The sequence below is a fragment of the Genypterus blacodes genome, unplaced genomic scaffold (assembly GCF_046128005.1).
Source record: "Genypterus blacodes isolate CSIRO-AG114 ecotype Tasmania unplaced genomic scaffold, CSIRO-AGI_Gbla_v1 ptg000067l_1, whole genome shotgun sequence".
Taxonomy (NCBI): domain Eukaryota; kingdom Metazoa; phylum Chordata; class Actinopteri; order Ophidiiformes; family Ophidiidae; genus Genypterus; species Genypterus blacodes.
Window position 1 is genome coordinate 17002774 of NW_027466879.1, and position 15410 is coordinate 17018183.

Consider the following 15410-nt stretch of genomic DNA (forward strand, 5'->3'; position numbering starts at 1 on the left):
GATGCCTAGTTGTATTGAAAAGGACCTAGCAGTGTGTGTTTTCCACTTGTGCCACCCAGCTGGTCGAAGCTGTGTGCTGCTGTATGACATTAGCACCAGGACCTTTAAGTCATATTGAATGTCTGTTTTTAAGCCAGTAATGTCTCATGTTCTCGGGTGGGAGGGTTTATAGAGGTAGGACTCTCTTCTACCACTATATTTAGTATGCAGAGACAGATACTGTATATGTTCCTCATGTTATTTGTTTTCATATAGGTTGGCTTCCTCAGTGGCTCAGCTACATGTGGTACCTGTCTGATGGACGCATCCGCAGGAAGTCTCTCACCTGGACACACATACTGCACCTGGGTATATTCCAAAGGTGGGACAATGGGATGGAGGGGAATAATGAGAAACTGGGATGGTCATTTGCTTTGATTTGTCAATGAATGATTCTGCACAGATGGAGAAGGACAGTTTATAGTATGAGACTAATAAATATTATGTGAAAGTTGATTGCTGTATATGATTACATTGTCTTCTCTTCCTGCTTCCTTTTCACCTCACTCACAGGTTGTGGGAGTGTATGCGACTTCCTGAGGAGGATGTGTATGGCGAGATCATGCAGCAGGCTGATGTGTCTGCCTTGCGTCTCCTGGAGGCTTTGTTGGTCACTCTGCCTCAAACGTTGCTGCATACCTACGTACTCATCTGCACTGATATTGGAATCAAATCTCCAGGTACTGAGACAGGAGGAGATGATCTGTCCATGGGCAGCAGCAGGGATCACTGAACATATACACATCATGGATCAGCACACATATAGATCTGGATTAGTTCATGGACCCTATCTTATAGAGATTTGTCCATCAGAGATGTTTCTTTAGGTTAAATATGCTGCAGTTATTGAAAGATGAATCAGCACATTTAGCTTATTTAATGGTGAACCTCATATGTGGATTTGAAACATGTTTGTATTGTTACTGTTACTGTTGTTACTAGTGATTATCAATTATATTGTATAGTACTGTACCTTATATTAACATTTGCAGTTTTATTGTCCTACTGTAAAAAAAAACACATTACCCTTGCTTGTTTACAACGTTTTTGTATTTGGAGTTTACGACTCAAATATCTGTATCAGCTCCAGCCTGAAATATCCAGTATCAGCCAGGCTTTAGTATTTATCAGGCTTTACAATGTGTTCACCTTTGCTTCTGTCTCTTGTCCGTCTCCTTGTCTCTCCTTGTCTCCCTGTCTGTCCCCTCCAGCCTCAGTGTGTTTTGCAGTATGTCTCTTGTCCCTCGCCTGGGCCCTGGTCCTCTATGCCAGAGCCTGTTCTCTCATCAGACCAGGACACCTACAAATGACCCCTGCTGCCATTCTCTGTCGACTGCTGTGGAGGGTGGGGGGGTCTTTATTATATTGACTATTATATATTGAAACAATGTGCCTGTGTGTGTTCTGAGTTTTAAACTGCTTTGTTTGTGTGGTTGTATGAGACAGTGAGAGTGGGACAGATGGTGAATGTGACAGGTTTGTTTCTCTGTCTACAGGTCAGTATGTTGGGATCTCGATTTGCCGTTCTCATGTTGTTCACACGTATCTTCAAACAGTGGATTCTGGGAGTAATTGGTGAGTCAGGACACCTAGACCTTATGCTATAACCCATCCTGCTAGTTTAGGTATTTATATACATGAATCGTAGGCTTTTTTCATGTGGGCAAACTGTATGTGTGTGTGTGTGTGTCAGGAGTGCATTGGCTGGGTGCAACCTTCTGGATGGTGTCCCAGCAGACTGACATCATCCGCTCAACAACCCGATGGAGAATCTTCAACCTTGTTCTGGGAGCCATTCACATCTTCCTATTCCTCAATGTTAAATATGGACAATCCAGATACCGCATGGCTGGATTCTACCTGGTATGTGTGTTTTTGTGTGTGTGTCTGTCTGTGTAGGTCACGCTTGTGTTTATTTGTCATCGATTTAAATCTCCTAGTTTCATAATGCATATAGCAGCCATAACCTTAATGGAGATAATAAATGAATTTGTGCATAACTGAGTAAATATATGAACAATTTCTTATGCTCTCCAAAACATAGAACAGCTGAATTTAAGACTCAAGCTGAATTTGAATCAAGATGTAGGAAATGAAGGAAGAAGGTAGAGTCTTGTTTCTGTCCCTTGTTCTTCAGGCCATGTTCTTGGAGAACGCTTTACTTCTTCTGGCTTCCTCCTGGTTGTTTACCATGATATCGTGGGACACTGTGGGCATCCCAGCTGCTGTGTTCTGCTGCTTCCTCATTGGTGAGTCTGCAGGAATCTTACTTTCTTCAAGATGCTGTCCACATCTGTACCATCTAGATGGGACTGATACCTCTGTGCACTCACACATTCTTAGTTTCATCCTCACATTTGTCTGGTCCTCTCTCTGCAGGAGTGATAGCATTAGTGCTGTACTACCGTTTCCTCCACCCCAAGTCCTTCGAGATCTTCCAGAGTATTCGTCACAGGGGGATAGGTGGAGCGTGCACAGAGAGGGGCTCCACGCTGTCACTGGAGGAGAAAGCCACACCCACCTTCCATCGCCATGCAACACTGTCTGGTCTGTTCCTTTTTTAACAGTCTGTCTATCTCTCTGCTTTTGGTTGATCAGAATGTCTTTCTATAACTGTTACTGTTCACTTCATCAGGAGGTGGGACCCTAATGGACCTTCCTCACCAATGGGAAGGCTGGAAACATCACCACTGGCTGCTGATTCGCCTGGCTCTGAAGACGGGGGATGTGGTCAAAATCTGGTCTGCTTATGGCGAGGGAGGTCTGGCTGGATTGATGGGTCTTTCTGAGGAGGTTCACACCCCTGATGAGTCTCACATCCCTCAGGTTTGTTGTCAGTTTGGTGTCAGAGAGATGTTGGCAATAGTAGCGACACTAACTATTATATCATCTAATGCTGTGGAAATGAAAGTGGATGCTTGTTCTTCACTTGTCAGGTCCAACCTCTTCCACCACAGGTTCCTCAAGTTTTACACCCAGCTCCCCAAACAGCTCCAGCACAGGTGATCCAACCCCCACAGGCAAGATCTTTGTTTAACAGCTGAACAGTATAAAGACATTTTGTATAGAATGTTTTTGTCCATGTTTAAGTTAAATGTCTGCCATCAAAGGTTGACCTGTGCTTGCCCCCAGGTGATCGAAATTGCCCAACCACCAAAGCCCGTCCCCTCAACTGTGGTGGCCAGACCAGTGAGAAAAACTCCTCCCACAACAATCCACGCTGTGAAGAAGCTCCCAGAACTCATCCCAGTCCAGGAAGTCTTTCCTGAAGAGACTGCTGAAGAAGATTCCAGCGCTCTACCGTCAGAAGATAAAGGTTGGATATGTGATAAGCACTGAACCCAGCTAACAGCATACACACAGGGACCAGACAAATAGAATCACTGTTAAGGACTGTGTTGGGCCACAGATAAAGCCAGTGACTCACCAACAGTTCAGATATGAGTGTGTCACTTAACATCCCTAGGTTGGTTGATGGATGATGTTCAGTCCATCAGTGTTCAATGTCCTTTAATGACACTTTAAGCATGCTGTTGTTGTTTATGAAAGGGGGGCCCGCTTCTCTTAGAGAGGAAGACTTTATTCTTGATTCTATTGACTTTTGTTAATTACATTCCTAATTGATAAATGGTCCTTCATCTTGACTATAGCCTTGAACAGCATAGCCAAGCTATGTGTAGATTACATAACTATCACTAACACACACATTTGGCAACTGTAGTCCTTGAGAGAAGTCTGCCCTCTAACATACCTTTATCTGTAGTGTTTTATACCAACCTCACCTTTTGATTTATGTCTCAAAGGTGATGAGGAGTTTCAGAGTGCTGCTTACGGCTCACCAACGCCCTCATCTCCCCGGCAACCAGGAAGCCTGCGCCACATCGACAGTTTTGCTGCAAACCTGACTGAGGCCTCGTCCTCACCAGGCTCTCTGGATATCAAGACCCCCGGCTGGTCGCCTGAACGGCGCTCCCCTCTCGTGATTGGTTCCCCGGAGAAAAAGCCAGCAGAGTCCAGTACAACACTGTATTTTAGTGCCGATGCACAGTCTCCATCCAGCGGGAGCTATCTTGGCTGGGGCTCCGAGCTGTCACCCATCTCCAGCTACCGAAGCCCGTACCGGATCAGAGAGGCCCGTTTTGTCACATCCACTCCACGACTGGAGCCCCGAGCTGGGGCAGAAAGTCCAGGCCTGACACCTGTTGTTATCATCCCTGCCACCCCTGGTACCACACCAGGCCCGACCCCCAGTGGGACCCCCGGTGGGTCCACCCCTTCTGCGTCGACCCCCGCTGCTTCTACACCTGGTACTCCAATCACACCGCTTACTCCAGTCATCTCCCACGCTCGCAAACAGATAGTCCAGCTGGTGGACCCTAGAGAGAGGGCAGTGTAAGGAGCAGTCATATTTAAATCTTTTTCATTTTTGTTAGGTGCATTGATTTTGATATGCGTAGTTATTGGATTTGATATGATATATTCTATCAATCCCTAATCACATTTTCCCCCCTGACATGATATCAGATATTTGGATTCAAACTGTATAATAGAATTGGAGAATAAATTAGTGTAGAACTTTGTTACTCATCAACATCATCAACAGACACTGGACAATATACATACGGTTAATGTTGAATGACATGTCATTGAACATCAACTGTTACTTTTTAATGATTTCTAACCACAGAGAATCTAATGCAATGAAGCATCTCTCCTTTTCAGGGAGTACATTTACATTACATTACCACTGGTGAAGTTGAAGAGAGAACTCAACCATATTACTCAAAAATAAATCCTGAGATGTGTGATGATGGATTTTCTGATGTTAAAGGACACATTGATGACATCCATGAGTCAGCAATTAGTCCATGAACGTTTAATGGGGAATAAAAAGGAATAGGACATAAAATAATCCGTCCCATTTGCTAATTGTAGATTTTGGAAGAAATAATGGCTTGATTTGTTAAAAAAGACCAAATAACTCAAGACCAAATGCCATGGTGCTGTGCAGAATTGAATTTCATTTAATAATCGCAGTGCTTTCCTTAATTCGTTGAAATAGTCAACATAAAATCAATAATGATCAAATATAATCCATTTAATACTGTTATTATTTTTGCAAAACTTTTAAAATTAAATTTTCAGCATCCCCGTCAGTTATACAACAAGTCAGCTGTCTTTATTTCCTAAGGTTGTCAGCCTGATAAATGTCAAAAGATATATTGTAAATGCAATCATTTTAGTGAGTCAGCACTTTACAGTAGAAAGGTACAGCTAAAAGTGTGATATCCTGTAAATGTGTAATATAATACTATTATATTATAATATCTTAGTTTGTCCAAGGGTAATTTAGCAGCTATATAGAAAGTAAAAGGAAGGTCGATTCCCCTCTTATTTGTATTATATTATATGCATTTGAGACTAATACATTTGTTTTTGCCTGGTTTAATGAACCTACCACAAAGTATGAATAAATACATTGGTTCTGACTACATAAATGTCCAAGGAAACATACAAGATATAGACAATTTCTGCAGAACATCATTGGTGTCTGTATATATTTGTTTGAAGCAGACAGGATGTAGCTACGATCATGAACATCTCTGACAATCATTGTTTTATTGTACATTGGTTTAATGAAAAAAGGGAACAGCAGGAATACACTAATATTGGGTCTTTAGTTCTCTTAGTGTTGGCAGAAGGACAAAACAGAAGCAAAGATGCATTTTCAATCCAGCCATATTGACGTGAACTTTCTCCGAACTGTTAGTGTGAATTTCTGTGGCACCAATCCTGCATGTTTCAGGACAGAAGTCGAGTTTGCCACTAATGATGATGTTTTTCTGACCAAATTAAAAACACATTACAAAACGGTGCTTTAAAGTTTCAAATCTGGCATTCTTCTATTTACCTGTGGCATGGCTTCTGTTCTTCCTGTATTCAGCATCATTTACTGTCACCCTTTAGGTTTCAAACCACATCACTAATATGCTGGATGTGGTGTTGCTCATTTTGCTTATGTAGAAACTGAGTAACTGCTTTGTAAAGAAAGTTAAAGATGTAATTGTGAACCAGTGTACTGAGTAATTTAAGCTGTGCCTGAAATCAGCTGCTAAAGAACAGCTTCCAGTTTTGTAGGATGTAATGCTTGTGTGTTTTTTCAAGTTTGTGCCCATCGTCTATGTTGTGACTATGCAGTGTTCCTGCAGTTGTGTGTACACGATGTAGTTCATTAAGTTGGGGCTCAGCTGGTAATGTTGCAATTCATTGTCATGTCATATTGGATGCAACTTCCACAGGTGACGATAATCCATCACAGCGAGCATAAACCCTTCATTTGGTTTTGTCAAGAGTTTATTTATTCTGTCACAATTCAGCAGTGTATGCATGACATTACACTCTACTGACACAGACAGGAAGAAAGGGACGTGTTCACAAAGCAAAATGACTTATAAACGGTTTTGTAGCACTGATGGGGTTTGAATATTTACAGCGTCTTCTTGAACAAAAACTACTTAAAGTTGCTTATGTTTATAACCTCATGCATCGAAATGTGAAAACAACAAACAGTTGTAACTCTATATGAAATCTGTACTCTGCTGTAAAGCCCACGGTTCAGTTGCTTTACCCTCCGTCCATCAATTTAACTCCTACCTCAGTCAATCTGAATCCCAATGTGACAAAAACATTCAGAAATAAGGTTGAGAAACGATGTGATTTGATTAATATACAGTAGGAGCTGCTATGTTTCATGTCAAAGTCAGTATTATGTAATGTTATGAAAGTTATGTGTTTATTGTGAAATGTAAAATCTCCTTTTAAACATAGAATGTGACATATTTGTCTTCTGTTGAGCTGCTCTTTATATGTTCTATTCATTTGTTTACTTTAATGTTATTTCACCTTTTCTGTATATAGAGTGAAAGTGGTTGGGCTTCTCATGTTTAAGGTTATGACACATGGGGCAGAGACGGTAAAATGTCGTGTAGCTTTTGGAACAAAAGTACAAAGTAAAGCAAAGCATGCTTGTGGCAGAACCTCTTTATCAAACTGTGTGAAATTGTTATCTATGTGCAGTATCATGACCTGAAGATAGATGACACAATCACTGCATGTTACTCTTTCATACACAGAGACATGGACTGCCATAGAGACAGAAAGCACTTCAATATAACCGCACATATTACATTAGTCAAATGCAATTGCTAGAATGTATCTGTGTGCAAAAGCAATAATCCAGCTTAAGTGAAATGTAATCTTAGTGCACTGAGATAAACAGAATGCTCACATGCTTTAAATGCATCGCTAAATGCCTTTGCTAGATCACCATGAGTCAGCGTCCCCGCCTTGTAGAAACACAAGTATTGGCTGCCATGCTTGTCCATGACTGCACTGCCTTATATTTTGTACAGTGTGCTTTGCTTTGTGCGCCTGATGTGTGTGTGCTTGCGTGCGTGTAGGTGTGTGATAGCCTTTTCACCTGATTCTATTTTCAGTCACTTTGTACTTTGTGTTTCTGATCTTTTTTATTTGGCCACATTTACTGTTACAAGACATGTGAACAGCTGTGGTAAATGTTTAATGCTGAAGTTTTACAAGACAACATAGTGTCAAATTCACTGGTAAGCTGGAATTTGTGTGCTGATTAATTGTTCACCTCATCACTGGACAACATGCAACACCTCGTATCAACAAGGATTTCCCCAAAGCAACTGTGGGTGGTGGTGGTTATTCAGTAACTGCTGTTGTTGTGGCAAAATAAAATAATCAATCAATGATCACAAAGGTGTATTTTAATGCTGACTCAGTTATTTAAAATGAGTGACATTGTAATATTAATAAGACAGCTACCTAGGAACGCTAAACTCTCAACATAATGTTTATATGAAATAACACTAATATATGTAATATTTATCAATGTGACTTGAAGGCAGCTGATCCAACTGATATATACGCTGCAGCTCAGGTTCAGACTGTAAAGTAATAGTTTAGGTAAGTCTTTTGATTAAAACAAACAATGTGCTCTCTGTCACTAAGTTAAAAGAGGCATTTCGGTCTCTTACTAGGTTCATATAAGGACATATTCTTTAATAAAGGCAAACTGTATTTCTCCCATCTCATCACTTTGAAGGTCAGATGACAGAGTGAGGAGAGGAAGAGAAAGCAGCTGCCTAAGATAGTCGGCATCGCCTGTGGTCAGTGAGCCAGTCATTCATCATCAGTTAGATCACTGGACACCCAAAGAAGCAATAACATAAGAGGTGAGAACAATGACAGCTTACAAACGTAGAAATGACCATTAGCCATATACTATACATCTCACTTGCATCAATACCTTTGATAGGATACTGTGATTTGGCTCATTTGGCCTAATTTTGTGAAACAAGGGGACATCAGAGTGCCTGCTGGACACCCACTGTTTAATGTATTATTAGTTATTTGACCTTTTATTTTTATATATATACATACATATATTCAGAGATGCTTTTTGCAAAAATGATTTAGTCAAATAAAAAACTAAACAAAGTCTTACTTGCAGCAGTGTGCAGGTGAGTGAGACACAAATTAGTCCCTCAGTCAAACTATTGGAAAGGGTTAAAAATGTGATATCGACAGGCAGGTAGCTCATGGTTCGTAGTGGAGGCAGGCGGATTGATACATGAAGCGGTGTAGCGCCATCTAGCTGTGAAATTGAAACATTACAGTTTGTTGTCTGTCTTCTTGCCTATGCCGTTACCTTAATCTATTTTGTGTTGAGCGTGTCCCCTTTCATGAATTACTAATTAATTAATTAATGAAAACAGCAATTTCAATGTATTAATTTACTCGTAGTCTACTTTAGGGACGACGCCCGGCCCGGCCCATAAAGAGGAACGAGGTCACATGAGAGAAGGACACGTGACTGGATCACATGCTTACCGGACACAACAGCAGAGGAGGAGTCTGATTAACGTGCACATTTGTTTTGTTACACAGACGTTGTGGGAAGCTGAAGCTGAAGCCTTAAGCAAGTTGACTCCAGCAGAGAGATTACAGGTAACTGATTTACTACTTTGTTCTTCACGTTATTCATCTCCAGGTGGTTTATTTAGTGCTGTTACTGTGTGAAATCGGATCCAAACTCTTCCCATAATCTTGTTCAGACAACACGTGTTAATACTTTACGCTTATTAAAATGTGAACGTGAGTCCTTGCGTGTCATTTAAGTGTTAAACTTTATATTCGGGGTTTCTTGTTTCTTCTACACACCTGACGTTAATTTACTGAAATGAGTCCGACTCACCTGCGGAATGGAAGCGTCGCCTTTGGTGTAAAACATCTGAGCTACTATGTTAAAAAGAGCTCGAAACCTGAAGCAGTAAAAATGAGAAATGGAAAGTGATAAATGTCTGTCTGTGTCAAATTCTGCCTAACCCTTGGGCACTGTTTTTACTTTGAGGGAATGGTAGTCAAATCAGTTTTATGTCATACAAATGAAACCTTTAAGTCATTGTGTTGACTTATTCCCTGACAGCTGGTCATTAAGTCCTTCATTCACATGCCTGTACATTTTTTTTTTTTGTTCACTTTTCTTTAGTACAAAAATTTACCAAATGCATATTCTAGTCTCAAATCCATATGCATTTTTAGGCTGTAGCTTCACATTGTCTTAGTCTAATGTTACACATCACAGCATATCTTTGATTCTAGTTTGTGGGTTCCAATGCCATGCTTGGAATAAAAGAGTAAGAAAGGTATCATAAGGAAGTGGAAAAAGAAAATAGTTGACCTTTTATACTGGAGGCATCAAATGTCCCCTTGTAGCTTTTAGCTGAGCTGAACTCAACCTAATGTGACGTCACTAGTTTCTGTCTTCATGTTTAAACCTCCCACACAGAGGAAATGTAACAGTGTTTAGCTAGAGACGGTTTGAATCCCACTCATCAACATGTGAAATGGTCATGCAGCCAAACACAAGACCCAAAGTGCACACTTCCCTCAATCACACCCAGGAAATGGTCTCAGCTACAAATCTGAGAGTTAGAACCACTTCTCTAAAATGAATCAGAAAAATTCCTCTGTGGTTTTCAAACGCATCTTGAAATGCAGTTTAATTCTTCTTGAGGACTAAAGGATTAAGCTATTTCATTGTCATTCATTCATTCTTTAATTCAGCTACATTTTCCACAGCACACAGTAAGTAAGTAACCACTGCTGTGCACTGTATTTTGGGTGAATGTTTGGGTGGTTGGGCTACAAGGAGCAGCACATCTGTCGGATAAAGATGGTTTTCTCTAACAGGGAATTTCATGTTTTCACTTCTCTGTTGCACTTTTAGATGATTAAGCTCATTGTTTTTAAATCATGCGATATCACAGCCATCTCAGCGAACTCCCTCTGATTGATGGTTAGGAGATAAAAGCATGAGCGAGTCTAACATTCAAACAGCCAGTGACCAAAACAACTTATCAGCTCAATCGCTTAGTGTTGAGAATAGACAGCATGTACCTGAACAGACATGTTTAGTTTCTAGATGGCTCACTGGGCCAGTTATGTGGTGGAAGCACTGAGGACTGGCTCAACTTCAACTGTAGAGCCATTATAAGATAATAGAACAGTGTCTGCATTGTTATTGATTTTTTTATTTCTGGTTGGACTTCAACCAGCCAGAGCACATCACATTCTGCTGTTTTCTTTTGTATATGCTACATTATGATCCTCTAATGGACCAGGCCGTTGTTGGCTGGAGCTGATTGGATATGCAGTGGAGCCTTCACCTCTGTTCTTATGCCCTGGATTTATGCCTATCAAGAGAAGACACATTTCATTATTTTATACAAATGCACTTTCTGTGAAGTTTATTCATTTTTTCCTACTACTATGTACTATAGTGTTTATCTGTAGGAATTGAAAACCAATGTACTTTATTTTTTGTGAATATTGGACATTCAAATATTCCTAAGTAGAATGTAATGTGTGCTGGTTCTGAATGTAAAGTATAGGATTAAGAAATGACTAGTGATTAAGTCTGTGGACTGTTTGTTGAGCGTTCACGCCTCGCTGACTGCCAATGCTGAGTCAGAATCTGCTGTGCAACCACGGGAGATATCTTGGTCTAGCATGGGTGGGCATGAGAGGTTTGGTCTGCTTGACATCTGAGGACCCTAAACCATCAGAATCACTATGTCTAGTTGACTGTGAAGTTTCAGTGCGCTCTCACAATACGAGTGAGGATTTCATTAGAAACCTGTGGTTGTAGGAAAGCGAGTCTCAGGCTTACATTGGTTACATAGCAGAAGTGTCTCTTTATAGTTCAGTGAGATTCATAACTGCCCTTCGCTGATTTTATTCATGGTCTCAGATATTTTGTGGCAAAGTTAAGTGATTGAATTTGTGAGAATATTGTGAGTTGAATAAACAAACCTGCTTTCTCCTTATTCTGTATCTCACAGGCACAATGTGGCGTTCAGCCTTCCTGTTGCTGGCTGCCAGCTTGTCAGTCAGCCTGGCCAGGCCGCGTCTGCAGCCGCTGTCCAGTGAGATGGTCAACTACATCAATAAGGTCAACACCACCTGGAAGGTGAGTGTTATTGTGTTGTTTAAAAATAAGTCGGTAATACAAAGACCCTATTAGAATGGGCAAGGGAAATAATGTGTATGGACTACGAGGGCTACCTTTTGGTAACCTTTTGATTATTGTAGAGTTTAGGGAATAAGTATATAATGCAGTTCCAGAAAGAGTGGAGTGATTTAATTTCAGTGTGATGCATTTTCAATAGTGCCAAAAATGAAATGTGGTCCTGATTGGGTACTGAAGCCTCTGATAACAGGTTTCTGTATCACTTCTGCAGGCTGGACACAACTTCCATAATGTCGACTACAGCTATGTACAGAAACTCTGTGGGACACTGCTGAATGGACCGAAACTGCCCGTCATGTGAGTCTCGCATCACATGCACAGTGTCTGTCTGAGGAGGTTAGATGGTGTTGTTGTATGGATGAGAATCACATGAGGTCACAGTTCATCTTATGGTTGTTTATCAATGAAAGCATCAACTTCCCCCTCTTATACAGTCACTAATCATACCGACACTATGTTCATTTGCAGTAATGACGCTGATCTGTTGAAGGGTTATTGATCAAAGTTGTCTTTGCAGGGTGAAGTATGCTGGGCCTGTGAACCTGCCTACGAACTTTGATGCCAGAGAGCAGTGGCCCAACTGCACCACTTTGAAGGAGATCAGAGATCAAGGATCCTGCGGATCCTGCTGGGTGAGACACACTTTTATATTTTAATATGATTATACAAGCTCGTTGTTTTGAAAACATTTGTATACCAAATTATGAATAATGTTCAGCTGTGGTTGATAACATGATCAAGGGTTATACATGTGCCTATGTGAATGCTTTATAATTTTGCATTTGTCTGATTCTTGGATAATTAATTGTTTGTCTGTGTTGTGTATTGGTTCTTCCGTCCACAGGCTTTTGGTGCTGCAGAGGCCATCTCAGACCGTGTGTGTATCCATAGCAATGCTAAGGTCAGGGTGGAGATCTCCTCAGAGGATCTGCTATCTTGCTGTCACAGTTGTGGCATGGGGTGAGAGGAAGCGTCATGTCAACACCGTTTTCACCTCCAAACGTCCCGACTAGAAAGTGTCACTGAGCTGCTGTATGATTACACACTATAGACCTTAGAAGGAAATGATATTATTGAGATTAGAAGTCAGATTCAAATTAAAATGAAGTTTCTGTTATATATTCAATGCTGAGGGAATTGATTCACCTATGTGCACCAATGTGCTCACGAGGTAATGGCTACGAGTACTGAAATAAAAAAATGTGTCTTGCAGTGAGAGCATTTTTAGATGGTGTGCATGGTGATTTTCTTTACTAATGTGAATGTATATACAAACATTCAACTTTTCCCATCTTTCTAGTTGCAATGGGGGCTACCCTTCAGCTGCCTGGAACTTCTGGACCAAAGCTGGACTGGTGTCTGGTGGTCTCTATGACTCCAACTTTGGTGAGTTAGGATGGAGCATTTGTTTTCCTCTGCAGAGGTGTCAAGTGTGGGGCATTCTAGCATCCTCTTTGTATCTACAGGCTGCCGGCCCTACTCCATCCCCCCCTGTGAGCACCACGTCAACGGTACCAGACCTTCCTGCACTGGAGAGGGTGGAACTACACCCAAGTGTGTGAAACAGTGTAAAAGTGGATACACACCCGCCTACGCAGAAGACAAACACTTTGGTAAGGAAAAGCAGAAGCTATAGGATTTCTTACTGTTTGTGTGCATGTATCTACTATGTTCCCTGTATGCTCCCTCGCAACTATTCCGCTGATGTAACATGATTATATCTGGACACACAGTGCACAGAATCCTAAAACATTGTGTTATGTAGGTAAGTCGTCCTATAGCGTGCCAGCAGAGCAGGAGCAGATTCAGCTTGAGCTCTTCCAGAATGGCCCAGTAGAGGCAGCCTTTACTGTTTTTGAAGATTTTCTGCTGTACAAGTCTGGTAAGTACTCCCTCACTCTCGCACACACCCACTGACAGAAATGTATATGCTCTTAATACTGAGGAAATGTGAATGGTCCCAAACTGCTGAGGTAACACACTTGCTGCAGAATTTGCTCAGAATGTTCTTTCTTAAAAGATTAAAATTCTTAAATTTCCTCAGCCAACTTATTGACCCTCACCTTTCTTTCCTCTCTCTCCAGGCGTGTATCAGCACGTGTCTGGGTCTGCACTAGGTGGACATGCCATTAAGATGCTGGGCTGGGGGGAGGAGGAGGGTGTCCCCTACTGGCTCTGTGCCAACTCCTGGAACACTGACTGGGGAGATAACGGTGAGGGGATAGAAATGCATTGTCATCATTTTAACAACATTGTAATTGAGTGTAGTGTACAGAGGCACATTATCTTACAACATAAGGTCTGGTAGCACTGCATGGAGAACAAAGTTGCAGCAACAGACAGAGACTGCATCAACAAAGCGCATACTCCAGTGAAGTATTGATGAGACTGCTGAAGCCAGTTTGCTAATGCATGACTCAAGGGTTACTCCCAACCTCTTAAGAGTGGCTTTAGTTTTCTTTGTGGCCTGCTACACCAGTGAGAAGTAAACCTTGTGATGTCAAAGGGGTCAATCATGCTCCTCCATTTATGAGACACTGATCCAACAACTACATAATTGATAATATAACCATGGTGTCGAGTTTTCTAATTCTCGAAGTCTGAACTAATTCAATTCTAAACTGTTTTTGTTTTCTATAGGATTCTTTAAGATCCTGCGTGGGGAGGATCACTGTGGAATCGAGTCTGAGATTGTGGGAGGGCTTCCCAAATAAAATGTAAGTTCTCACAACGCATCACAACTCAGTGTGTGTACAACTCCACCGTTCTTTGAACACATAGTTTGATGTAATTTTAGAAAGCAGACGAATTTGCGCTCTAGCCTCAAACTGACTCGTACTGATCTGTACCTTCCATTAGATTTCAGGTCTAAAAATGGCCTGAATGTGTTCAAAATCGCCTTACCTGTGTGCTTTGTGGCTTTTTTGTCTTGTAGGTTTTGAGCTGCAGTGTTGACATTGAATCACTAGAGGGAAACACCACTTCAACATGTTTAAGTGCCCAGGCCCTGGGGTTAATGCACAATTTAAGCCAAGATTAATCAAAAGTTTGCACAGGAGGGAAATGTTTTCATCTCATTCTCTCTTCACTGTTTGAAGCAGACCCTTTGCTGTCGTAGAACCATGCTTATGTCTTTAACTTAAGCCAATACAGCTACTGATTAATAAAACAATTCTCTTGCTAATTCATGCCAATGCCATTTTTAATGTGGCTAGAATTTTTAACTTTCACTGATTTTTATTTGTCATTCATTCGGTATTCACTTGTATTTGCAGCAAGCATTCACTGTATTTGGTGCCTGTTTCATGTTTTCCAATGTGATTTTATGGTTCGAAGTGTTTTATTTCTGTATTGATCAAAGCATTGGTGAAGTAAGTTTTCATGTTCTGAAATGAAATAAAGTTAGAAAGTGGTTTTCTGTGTCTTTGAGAATGTTACCTTTTACATACATTTACGAACGGATGTAACCAGTTAAAATGTCTATATAGACACATGTCAAACCAATATTTATCTATTTTACCCATGTTTCTAATTACCTTATACTACACTGTTTATCCTGTACACATGCCGTGCGAGGCGGATGAGGCAAGAATCGAGGTTTCCACTTTAGACCAACTTTATTGACAAACATTAACGGTCTCACTGCTTGCGGACCAACGTGTTATAAAACGAGGTTGGAAGCCTTTTTTTAAGTTAAAATGTTTGCCGAGTTTCTGATACCGATCAAAGCCGCGATACTTCCGCCTTGTTG

General features: G+C 41.0%; 2 protein-coding genes across 2 annotated transcripts; both read left to right on the plus strand.

Annotated features, from left to right (window-relative positions):
* Positions 1 to 252: 252 nt before the first annotated feature.
* xkr5b (XK related 5b) lies at positions 253 to 7810 on the plus strand. Its single transcript, XM_076155310.1, has 11 exons — positions 253 to 361; positions 553 to 719; positions 1251 to 1384; positions 1536 to 1614; positions 1733 to 1902; positions 2177 to 2288; positions 2419 to 2586; positions 2675 to 2865; positions 2976 to 3041; positions 3172 to 3355; positions 3843 to 7810. The coding sequence occupies exons 1-11, from the start codon at positions 282 to 284 to the stop codon at positions 4433 to 4435; spliced, it is 1944 nt and encodes a 647-aa protein (XP_076011425.1). The 5' UTR covers positions 253 to 281; the 3' UTR covers positions 4436 to 7810.
* Positions 7811 to 8939: 1129 nt separating this feature from the next.
* ctsba (cathepsin Ba) lies at positions 8940 to 15072 on the plus strand. The gene is made up of 11 exons (XM_076155926.1): positions 8940 to 9075; positions 11472 to 11599; positions 11871 to 11956; positions 12177 to 12291; positions 12504 to 12619; positions 12960 to 13045; positions 13126 to 13272; positions 13425 to 13541; positions 13744 to 13872; positions 14300 to 14376; positions 14595 to 15072. Exons 2-10 carry the CDS (start codon positions 11477 to 11479, stop codon positions 14371 to 14373), a joined length of 993 nt encoding a protein of 330 aa, XP_076012041.1. The 5' UTR covers positions 8940 to 9075; positions 11472 to 11476; the 3' UTR covers positions 14374 to 14376; positions 14595 to 15072.
* Positions 15073 to 15410: the final 338 nt, after the last annotated feature.